Source organism: Aulonocara stuartgranti (assembly GCF_965226115.1).
Source record: "Aulonocara stuartgranti genome assembly, chromosome: 1".
Classification (NCBI taxonomy): domain Eukaryota; kingdom Metazoa; phylum Chordata; class Actinopteri; order Cichliformes; family Cichlidae; genus Aulonocara; species Aulonocara stuartgranti.
Genome location: NC_138939.1, coordinates 16,850,299 through 16,862,410, shown reverse-complemented (window position 1 = coordinate 16,862,410; position 12,112 = coordinate 16,850,299). Strand labels below are relative to the sequence as shown.

The following is a 12,112-nucleotide window of genomic DNA, read 5'->3' as shown; positions in this document are numbered from 1 at the left end:
TTAACATCTCAGTCACGCCTGTAATAATTCCCCCACCATGTTTCCATTGCCTGTGCAGTGTGTAGGCTTCCCCCATGTGTGGTTGTGTTGGCATGGAAACAGGAATGACATTATGATGTGTGTGTATTGAATTTTTCACCCTTGTCCCCAGAGTTCCACACAGTGAGGAAGGCCTAACACCATCCCCTCCCCCACCTATTACATGATAGGGGGGCAGATTCTTTTAAGATCTCAGCAAGCACGTCCATAAAAACTCAGCGCTCTCCAACTGCTATGATCTTTTAAAGTGAGAGCAGACCCTCTGTGTAGCTAACAAATGCTCCTGAATGCTCCCCAGTTTCTGTCTATCAGAACACTCCTGTAAAACGATTTTGTTGATAGGAGGCTTTTGAATAGAGGTCGTACCGTTTGCTGCTCTATGAATGATAATAAGCAGCAAATTATCCCAATCAGTTTCAGGAAATTTCAAGTATTATTTGCAAACCAAATCAACATTCAGAAATGAATAAAATATCCGTCTCTTAGTATGAAATTATCTTCATTACATTGCCCCCTTGTGGCTATTCTATAGAGCGAGCGAGGCACAACAGGCAGATAAAGCACCAGCCTCAGAAATGACCTAAAGGTTTTAGGCTTGTTGTCCCCATCTAGTGGTAGCACAAGGGTATATAACCGTCCATGTTACTGTGCCTGTTAATCCCCAGAATAAAAACACAGATCAATTTGACAAGCTGTCACATTTACTTTTATTGTAAAGGTGATATTATTCCAAAATATTAATATGTTAGAGGAACAGAGATAAACAAAATGAGGGAAATACATCTAGAAAACATCTACACAAGACTTTGGTAAGAATCTTGGGACACATTCTTATCAAAAAATTCCACTGCAAAAAAATAATACATTTTCTAATAATGCTCCAAACCATATAGATGTCAGCTGTGGTGCATCTACATGTACAACGACATAGCCGGGTATAAAGTCAACTGGGCTTTTTGTTCCCTAGAAACAACTGAACAACTGAAGGCATATAAAACACTGGAATGGCTGGGCACCTGTGCTTTAAAGTCTGGAATATACTGTACTACTTAAGGATACCACAAGATATAACAGTTCTTCTTTTTATGAAAACAATTTATAGTTCATAATTATATTTTTCAAGATATAATATACCACAACAAGTTTACAGTAATGTTGCAAAAGAGTCATGTCAGAGCTAGTTTGAAAGCACAAAAGAATCAGCTTTAAAGTTTAAATCCAGACTTACAGAGAAATGTTTGACTTTTTTTCTTCTGTTAACGACAGCTGACCTGATGTCTGGATTTAACCTATACGGATTCAAGAATGTGTCATTTCAGCCCTAAACAGAGTGCATTGGATCATTGTGCAACAGTGTGCCCTGTACTCTTCCCAGTCCACCCATCCTCACATCCCCACCACCCACTGCTCCCCTACTCCTTCCTAGCAGGGGTGAACATTACAAGCTCTGATCTCCTTCCTGTCCTTGCAGCTGGACAGCTGGGCAGTCTTAATTTTCTGCTTTACTGTCATGAGGCGTTCTTGAATTCCTCCGCCGCAAATCTTTGTACATTCTGTCCAACTTGACCATGGTCTCATTCTACACCCTAAGAGTAAGAAAAATGAGAAAAAAAGAGGTACATTGTAAGTGTTGTAGTCCTGAATCAGCAAAAAGGATGGTGGATACCAACCTGGATGCTCGGAGTTGCCTTCAGCTCTGCCCTGTTTGCTCCTCCTCTTTTCACGCTGTTCCTTGCGACGTTTCTTCTCATCACTGTTGCCTTGTCCTCGGTTGCACTTCCTGATTTTGCACTTTTTCCGCTGGATCGCTTCGGGACAAGGATCTCCGCCAAACTGAGGCTCAAGCATCACCATGCGTGTTCGGATTGTATGACCTTTCCCACAGGACTTATTACACTCTGACCACTCGCTCCACTCTGTCATGACACAGTCTATGGCTAAGAAGAAATATGAAAAAAAAGCCTTAATAATGAGTAACCGTACAATAAATCACACGATGACACAAAAGTAATGAAGGACATTAGTTTTAATTTCTGCATCAAATTTTAGTTAACATTTGGATCACTGTCTTGGAGAAAACGTTCTATCCCTGTGAAGATTCAAGATATGCCTTGACAAAATCCAATACTCTGAGTCATTATGTAAGAGAATCCATGATAATTACCATATAACAAAACAGACATTTCAGTGGTCCATTCATGCAGGAAGTTCAGTCTAATCTTATTTAATTTGTTGAAACAGATCTCAAGAACTCTCAAAAGTGTGACAAGCAGACTTTTTGCTTTTTTCATGTTCAGACAGGTTCAGGAAGGGTTAGGCATGTTGCTACTCACATCTATATCAATATACATCAACGCAATGAGAATAAACAAGAAACTTAGAATACACAAGATAAAGACCAACTCTGTTTATCTGCCCTTTCTTACTGTGACAGAAGTCCCCTTATGAATGTAAATGTTCACATGAAGACTCAAGTTTTCATAACAAGTATTAGATGATAAATGACATAAATTAATAAATTAGAGATGAACATGTTCAGTGCTTGGTTAATTTCATTACTTACGACACTCTGGTAGCATGCACTTCTCAACCTGTTCTAATTCTTCTGTACACTCTCCCAGTTCCACAGGCGACTTGAGCATACGCTGCCGTCTCCTCAAACCCTTCCCACAAGTTACACTGCAATCACTCCAGTCAGACCACGGAGTCAGTAAGCAGGGAATTGTATCTAAGCCAAAGAAAAACACATACTTTTTCTCATTTGCTTAGATGAATGCAATATCAAACATATTCTACAACCTGGTTTCCAAATGAATTGGTGCATTGTGTAAAGTGTAAATCAAAAAATAATAATAATAAAGCAATGCAGAATAGTACAAAGTGAAATAATACCAAGTCAACTTATGAAATGTTAAGACTGAGAAATTTGTCTTATTCAAACACACACACACACACACACACACACACACACACACACACACACATATATATATATATATATATACATATATATATATATATATATATATATATATATATATATATATATATATATATATATATCTTTCTTGGGTTGATGATGATGAAGAAACCCAAGAAAGAGGAGGAGACGAGGAACCATCATGGAAGGACAGGCCCCTGCACGGTATGTACCACCGGCAGATAGAGGAGGTGGCTGATATCCAGAAATCCTACCAGTGGCTGGACAAAGCTGGACTGAAAGACAGCACAGAGGCACTAATCATGGCAGCACAAGAACAAGCTCTGAGCACAAGATCCATAGAGGCTGGGGTCTATCACACCAGGCAAGACCCCAGCTGCAGGCTGTGTAAAGATGCCCCAGAGACAATCCAGCACATAACAGCAGGGTGCAAGATGCTAGCAGGCAAGGCATACATGGAACGCCATAACCAAGTGGCCGGCATAGTGTACAGGAACATCTGTGCCGAGTACAACCTGGAAGTCCCGAGGTCAAAATGGGAGATGCCCCCAAGGGTGGTGGAGAATGACCGAGCTAAGATCCTGTGGGACTTCCAGATACAGACGGACAAAATGGTGGTGGCTAACCAACCGGACATAGTGGTGGTAGACAAACAGAAGAAGACGGCCGTAGTGATCGATGTAGCGGTTCCGAATGACAGCAATATCAGGAAGAAGGAACACGAGAAGCTGGAGAAATACCAAGGGCTCAGAGAAGAGCTCGAGAGGATGTGGAGGGTGAAGGTAACGGTGGTCCCCGTGGTAATCGGAGCACTAGGTGCGGTGACTCCCAAGCTAGGCGAGTGGCTCCAGCAGATCCCGGGAACAACATCGGAGATCTCTGTCCAGAAGAGCGCAGTCCTGGGAACAGCTAAGATACTGCGCAGGACCCTCAAGCTCCCAGGCCTCTGGTAGAGGACCCGAGCTTGAAGGATAAACCGCCCGCATGGGCGTGCTGGGTGTTTATATATATACAGTATGTATATATATATATATATATATATAAAAAAAAAAACACCCAGCACGCCCCTGCGGGCGGTTTATCCTTCAAGCTCGGGTCCTCTACCAGAGGCCTGGGAGCTTGAGGGTCCTGCGCAGTATCTTAGCTGTTCCCAGGACTGCGCTCTTCTGGACAGAGATTTCCGATGTTGTTCCCGGGATCTGCTGGAGCCACTCGCCTAGCTTGGGAGTCACCGCACCTAGTGCTCCGATTACCACGGGGACCACCGTTACCTTCACCCTCCACATCCTCTCGAGCTCTTCTCTGAGCCCTTGGTATTTCTCCAGCTTCTCGTGTTCCTTCTTCCTGATATTGCTGTCATTCGGAACCGCTACATCGATCACTACGGCCGCCTTCTTCTGTTTGTCTACCACCACTATGTCCGGTTGGTTAGCCACCACCATTTTGTCCGTCTGTATCTGGAAGTCCCACAGGATCTTAGCTCGGTCATTCTCCACCACCCTTGGGGGCATCTCCCATTTTGACCTCGGGACTTCCAGGTTGTACTCAGCACAGATGTTCCTGTACACTATGCCGGCCACTTGGTTATGGCGTTCCATGTATGCCTTGCCTGCTAGCATCTTGCACCCTGCTGTTATGTGCTGGATTGTCTCTGGGGCATCTTTACACAGCCTGCACCTGGGGTCTTGCCTGGTGTGATAGACCCCAGCCTCTATGGATCTTGTGCTCAGAGCTTGTTCTTGTGCTGCCATGATTAGTGCCTCTGTGCTGTCTTTCAGTCCAGCTTTGTCCAGCCACTGGTAGGATTTCTGGATATCAGCCACCTCCTCTATCTGCCGGTGGTACATACCGTGCAGGGGCCTGTCCTTCCATGATGGTTCCTCGTCTCCCTCCTCTTTCTTGGGTTTCTGCTGCCTGAGGTATTCACTGAGCACTTGGTCAGTTGGGGCCATCTTCCCAATGTATTCTTGGATGTTCCTTGTCTCATCCTGGACTGTGGTGCTGACACTCACCAGTCCCCGGCCCCCTTCCTTCCGCTTATCGTACAGCCTCAGGGTGCTGGACTTGGGGTGAAACCCTCCATGCATGGTAAGGAGCTTTCTTGTCTTTATGTCAGTGGTTTCTATCTCCTCCTTTGGCCAGCTTATTACCCCAGCAGGGTATCTGATCACGGGCAGGGCGTATGTGTTGATGGCCCGCATCTTGTTCTTACCATTCAGCTGACTCCTCAGGACTTGCCTGACCCTCTGCAGGTACTTGGTGGTTGCAGCCTTTCTAGCGGCCTCTTCATGGTTCCCATTTGCCTGCGGGATCCCCAGGTACTTGTAACTGTCCTCTATGTCTGCAATGTTGCCTTCTGGTAGTTCAATCCCCTCAGTTCTGACTACCTTCCCTCTCTTTGTTACCATCCGACTACACTTCTCCAGTCCGAACGACATTCCAATGTCATTGCTGTATAGCCTGGTAGTGTGGATCAGTGAATCGATGTCTCGTTCACTCTTGGCATACAGCTTGATGTCATCCATGTACAGGAGGTGGCTGACAACTGCTCCGTTCCGTAGTCGGTATCCGTAGCCAGTCTTGTTAATGATCTCACTGAGGGGGTTCAGGCCTATGCAGAACAGCAGTGGGGACAGAGCATCTCCTTGGTAGATCCCGCACTTGATGGTAACTTGTGCTATGGGCTTGGAGTTGGCCTCTAGTGTTGTACGCCACATCCCCATTGAGTTCCTGATGAAAGCTCTTAGGGTCCCATTGATCTTGTACAATTCTAGGCATTCCAGTATCCAGCTGTGGGGCATTGAGTCATAGGCCTTCTTGTAATCAATCCAGGCCGTGCACAGGTTGGTCAGTCTGGTCTTGCAGTCTCGGCTGATTGTTCTGTCTACCAGTAGCTGGTGTTTTGCACCTCTGGTATTCTTGCCAATTCCTTTCTGTGTCCCGCTCATGTATTGACCCATGTGCCTGTTCATCTTAGCCGATATGATGCCTGACAGGAGCTTCCATGTAGTACTGAGGCAGGTTATTGGTCGGTAGTTGGAGGGGACCGGTCCCTTCTTGGGGTCCTTGGGGATCAGGACCGTCCGGCCTTCAGTTAGCCATTCCGGGTGTCTTTCGTTAACTAGCAGCTGGTTCATTTGTGCTGCCAGACGCTCGTGGAGTGCAGTCAGCTTCTTCAGCCAGTAGGTGTGAACCATGTCGGGCCCTGGTGCTGTCCAACTCTTCATACTGGAGACCCTTTCTTGGATATCTGCGACTGTGATGGTTACTGGACCCTGTTCAGGGAGGTCGCTGTGGTCTGCCCTCAGATCCTCTAGCCACTGAGCATTGCCGTTATGGGTTGCATCCTTCTCCCATATGCTCTTCCAGTATTGTTCTGTCTCCAGCCTTGGTGGTGCTGTTCTCTTATTGTTCCCTTGCCACTGAGAGTACACCTTTGCTGGTTCTGTGGAGAACAGCTGGTTTATTCTCCTGCCTTCTATCTCTCTGGTGTACCTCCTCAAGCGGCTGGCCAAGGCTGTGAGTCTTTGCTTGGCAGTTTCCAAGGCCTCAGGTATGGACAGCTTGCTGTATTTCTTAGGCACCTTATTTGTCGCACCTTTCTGCAACTCCGTTAGTTGGCTAACCTCCCTCCGTGCTACTTTGATCTTGCCCTCTAGCCTCCTTCTCCATGGAGGGTACTGCCCCTTGTGGCTGTTCAACTTGTAGCCAAGCATCTCACTGATCACTGCTGCCGTATTGTAGATCAGCTTGTTAGTGTCGGTAACCGTGGTTGTAGGTATTGTCCGTAGTGCTGCATTAACATCATCTAGCAGACCTTCTGAGGGTACTTCACGTAATCTTGGTAACCGGCTACGGGGGATCCAGGTTTCAAGCTTGGCCATGATCCTATTTTTCAGGTCAGTTCCTCTCGCACTCAATGATCCTTCTCCTATCGCACTTGGGGCTATGTACCCAATCTCGGGTGGGGGTGATGATATCTCCCCCCTGACCTGGCGTCCTGACTCCTCCTTGCCGTAGCATTTGTGTTGTACCTCGTCAATCTCTAGCTGTGAGAGCAGTCCCTTCTTTCGAATGTTGGAACACTGAGCTACTAGTTGTTTCGCCGTCATTGTGGATGTTGGGTATCGAAGAATCCATAGGTCCCTCATCCTATTCATGTAGCCCCTTCCGCCGGGGTTACTTGCGTAGTAGCATTCCAACAACGCCCTGTTTTCGTCCCTTGCCCACCGATGCCTTCTTGTTCCAGTAGCCCACTTTTCGTCAGGGTGCCCTGGTTCCTCAACACCTGACGCGGACCTTGTTGATCCGGGCGACGTCCGAGCCGGCATGCCTTCATATTTATCTGTCTCGCTCATGTCTGCGGTAGGCTTGCTTAGCATAGGGGGTCTAGCCTTAGGACCCTTACTGGATACAGACGCCCCAGGCAGGAATCGAACTTGCGATCCTCTGTTCCAAAGGCGTGTAGTTTAACCACTACGCTATATATATATAAATATATATATATATATATAAATATGTATATATATATATATATATATAATGTTTGAATTTTATTCCAGCACTGTGTTGTATTACCACTTCTTTTAATAACACTGTATTGAATTTGGGAAGTAAGGAAACTCATAGCTGTAATCCTGTTCTGTTCTTCCTCACTCTCTCTCTATCTGCCATAGGCTATTTTTTTGTAAAAGTGGACGGCCTGGACTGTAGACAGCCCAGTTTAGCACCATTTTTTATGGGTTTTGACCTTATCTGTAATGAACTAAACCAGCATCTTGACAAGTATACTTGACTCCATGCTGTGATATAGTGATTTGCACTACAGAATTGTCTTTTAAATGTCGTGCTGCCAAAGTTCTTAATGTCATAGCTGTTTTCATTTTTAGCCGTGTACATTTTATTCTGATATCTCGTTGGATCCTCTGAATGATTTAATTATATAATTCAACACAGGTGATGATATGCTCAAGCTGATATCAACAAAGGTTACAAAAAATATAATAATGTTTTACTATTTTTTTCTGCTTTATTTTTATTAAATACTTTGTAGTTAAACACCTGGTGGAGTAGCTATTACAGAGACATAAAAAGTACGAATACTGTTAATTTAGCACAGCTATGGCATAAACCATTGGGTGATGGTCTAAAGAACTTGTTACGCACTGTATAATCTATGTATTTATTTTACAAAAAATGTTCAAATTTCTTAGTTTTAACATTTGACACTTAAAAATATTGCAGCAAGTAAATACAGTGTATTAATTATTGTATCATTATTGTATTCAGATGTTATTTACATTTTTATACAGCATCCTGACTTTTTTGGAAAGTTGTAACAAATGTTTTATTTTAAATGCAATCAAAACGTATAATTGAAACTTGGAATGAAGGCACTAGAAAGTTTGTCATGAGGGAACAAGGGGAAAAAAATAATTTCAAATGACAGAAGTTCAGGCAATAACTACAGGAAATCCATTTGGTTATATCAAAAAATAGTTTTAACACTTTACATAATGTGAAAACACTGACTGCTGAAATATATTGTGATTGGTGTAGATAGTGTTAATGGGGCAATTTTCACCAGATTTTCACCGTAGGAGGTTTTAGGATAGTTGTGGACTGAAAATGATGCTACTCACGACATTCTGGCATCATACACTTCTCCACTTCTAGAACCTCTGCCCCACAAATGGAGCCATCTGCAGGCGGCATCTTCACCATTCGCTCTCTCCTCTTCATGCCAAGACCACAAGTGGCACTGCAGACATCCCATTCACCCCATTCTGTAACTAGGCAACTACTGGGAGCTAAGACCAAGAGGAAAGTGCACGGTACAGAAAATTCAGTGTTACTTACAGTTGAGAAGTAATGTGTTGATATGAAAGTTTGATAAACGGAAAATGAAAGCAAAAACTCACAGCATTCCTCATTTACCACACAGTTTTCAGTCTCCTCTGTGGGCAAAGTGCAGATTGAGCCATCATCGGGGAACTGTTTAACATAACGCTCCCTGGAACGTGTCCCTGCACCGCAGGACACACTGCATGGAGACCAGGTTATCCACTCTGACATCATACAAGTGGAAGCATCTTGAGAGTCAAAGGAGAAAGATGAAGCAGCCAATGAGTCCAACAAAGGCCGGATGATTTTGGCAACAGAAAGAATTATGAATTTTGACTGTACATAATCACAAATTGCATTGTATTTAATGAAACTGCATATAAAATGTTAATTGTGTTAAATATTCTTGGACAGTATAAGTGTGGTGCCCTTGCAAATTATTTACACAGAATGATTTGGCTTATAATCAAATCTCCCTGAATGACGCAGTTGTGATTTGCTTTTCTGTATTTCTGTTTTCATATATAATTCCTATGTTAACTATAATATTGTTTGTTGTTCCATACTGTTAATCTTTTATCTCTCTGCTGTCTGTTGAGGCAGATGGCCTGTATCCCTGAGTCTGGTTCTCCTGGAGGTCTGTTATAGTTAAAAGGGATTTTTTTTCTCCCCCCTGTTCCCAAGTGGTTGCTCATAAGGGAATAGCTGAGTTTCTTTATATAATATCTACAGATCTTGATCTCATTAGCAACTTTGACAAAGCCAATATGACTATGGAAAAAAAGTTGCTTTCAAATTTATGGTAATTATTAAAAATAAATTTCAAAGTGGAATAACACTATTGTATCGTTCACGATGTTAAGTGATATTACTATTATTATTAATACGAATGCTCTAATCATTCTTACTTTCTTTTTATCATCATAAGTTTGATTGTACCAGAAACACAAATACAAAAAAGTAAGAATGATGTTAGTGCAGACTCACTGATAATGCCCGTGCCACATATAAATAACAAAATTGGCCTTTTTACCGTTTTTTTTTTGTTCGTAGTCATTTGTTGTTAAAAGTGAAGGATTTAACAGAGAACAGGAAAATAAAAAATGGCTTGAATGTAGGCATCATGCCTGTTTTAAATGTGGGCGCAGTCTTAATGGACAGCTGAATTCCTCACATTATTTATTCATACGTGTCACGAGTCATCTCAAAATACAGAGCACCAACACCTTTCTCCAAGTGTAATAAATGACAAACTAATGGCTAGGTGAAGTCTGAAAACATAAAACAAGTCTAACCCAGCCCTGAGGCAGTGCTCCGGAACACAGAGTACAATTTACAGCCAAATGTCTCTTATAAATAAATATGCTTAATGGCCTCTTCGAAACAAAGTGTTCTCTTCGCCTGTCTTTCTACTCTAACGTTCCTGCTGCTGTAGAGTGCTACCTCGGGTATTTTATGAATAACAAACAAAAGAAGCATTTCAAAACATGCCATAACTTTTTCAAGACATTAATGGGTACGATAATTATCACAGATATTAAAAATGCTCATAAAGGTGCTCAGTGGATGGGGAATCTGTGGAGGAATCTTAATTAATTATACTGTTTCTCCATCTTCAAAGCAGTCTTCTATTTTTTTCTGGCCAACCCAGTGCGATTAGTTTTTGTTTTTAGATAAATACCCACCCTCATCACTACATCCAGGCCCCATGCAAGGCTCAAAATCCTGAGTGTGTGGGCAGGGAACACTGAGGTCCAACTGTGCCTTCAGCATCCTCTGCCTCATTCGTTTGCCCTTTTCACAAGTGGCCGAGCTGCAGGCAGACCATGGAGACCAGTTTGAGTAGATACATGTCTCAGGAGTATCATCTGCAGGATAGAAAGGGGAATAGGCGTTCTATAATAGCCTACCATTGTTAAGTGTGCTTTTAATCTTGGGTGTGTGAAAAAGAGAAAATGGAACAGGATGCAGACCTTCCTCTTTCTCCTCCTGGGCAATATCTGCTACAATGTCATCCACATTGTCTGGGACAATGTTGCACTGTTCACCCTGTGAACACAAGACAGACATTTATATTGCTACAATAGTCCACCGCTGTGGAAGTGGTTTGTTGCTCTGGGTTTCTGTTTATTCTTGTTCAGTCCTTCTATTCACCTCCTAGGGCTAGCAGAAGCACACAGGTAAGCAAAAGGTCACCATACATTTAAAATGATCCTAGTTGTGGTAGGCACACAATATAGATAATGACTATAGAGTACAGGAATGCATTTCATAATTTGTGGATGTCAACACAGAATCATGCATAAAAAATACCCACAGCTGCCTCTAGATGCCACTGAAGGACTGCTAACCTTTGAGCCCTCTTGCAGCGATAATGTTTCATCACTCCTCATAATTGAAAAAGCTTAATATCTTGTAGAAAACTAATTTAAATACCTGCATTAAATGGTTTAATTAACTAAATGTTTATGCTGCACTTCTTCACAAGCTGTACTGAACATCACAATACTAGTGCTGCACATATTGCTACTACTGATATCATTATATGACAAAAAATTAAAATTTTTTAAATAAACCACTAATTTGTTCATAAGTGGTTTAAATATACACATTTTTTTCACCGTACTGCCCTAACAGAATGCAGGAAGTGAATAAAAAATGCTCCCTAAGCTTTTTTCTTCATGTTTGGGGAGGAAACCCCTATCTCTCCCCTTCATAAAGGAATCACTGGATTGATGAGTTTTAGTGTGCTGTAATGGAGCTTTCTTCAGATCACCAAACTGATTGCACTGAAACACTTTTCACAACTAAAATACAAAGTGTGGTAAAAAAAAAAGAATGATCAACTGTAAACACTGTATAATGACTAAATGTTTACCTTTAGAGGTCGGTGTATGTCTGTCATAATGAAATTGGGTGCATTATATCACTATTCCATCAAAGACACAACCAAGACTTGACTGTTAGGAAAACAGACAAACCTTTCTGGCAATGCGTTCCACCATCACCCTCGCCACAGGGGTAATAGCACCCCCCTCAGGATCATAAAAAGGGCTTTGTGGATGATCCAGACTGGTTAAGGGACGAATTTTTTCCTGGGGCACACTAGGCTTGTTAGGAGACTAAAAGAAGCACAGACAAAGAAGGGAAAAGGGGGAAAAAATACATGAGCCACAAGAAAGTGGAGCTTTAGGATTTTAAAAATAACACTCTGACAAGACTTCTTTGAAAAATACATTTTCACGTTAAGGACAGTGAGCGCAAAGTCACAAAAGTTACACAAAATGC

The 12,112-nt window shown here is 42.7% G+C and overlaps 1 protein-coding gene across 3 annotated transcripts in view; it reads right to left on the bottom strand.

Moving 5' to 3' along the window:
- Nucleotides 1–732: 732 nt before the first annotated feature.
- The window catches only part of spon1a (spondin 1a), a 95,531-nt gene continuing 84,151 nt past the window's right edge, over nt 733–12,112 (bottom strand). For all 3 annotated transcript variants that reach the window (XM_082541802.1, XM_082541801.1, XM_082541800.1), the window contains 8 exons: nt 11,806–11,946; nt 10,798–10,873; nt 10,510–10,692; nt 8,902–9,072; nt 8,623–8,790; nt 2,603–2,767; nt 1,710–1,976; nt 733–1,625 (listed from right to left, as the gene is read on the bottom strand). In XM_082541802.1, the coding sequence (XP_082397928.1) occupies nt 1,462–1,625; nt 1,710–1,976; nt 2,603–2,767; nt 8,623–8,790; nt 8,902–9,072; nt 10,510–10,692; nt 10,798–10,873; nt 11,806–11,946 (1,335 nt within the window). In that variant the 3' untranslated portion in view covers nt 733–1,461. The remainder of the gene's footprint in view (nt 1,626–1,709; nt 1,977–2,602; nt 2,768–8,622; nt 8,791–8,901; nt 9,073–10,509; nt 10,693–10,797; nt 10,874–11,805; nt 11,947–12,112) is intronic.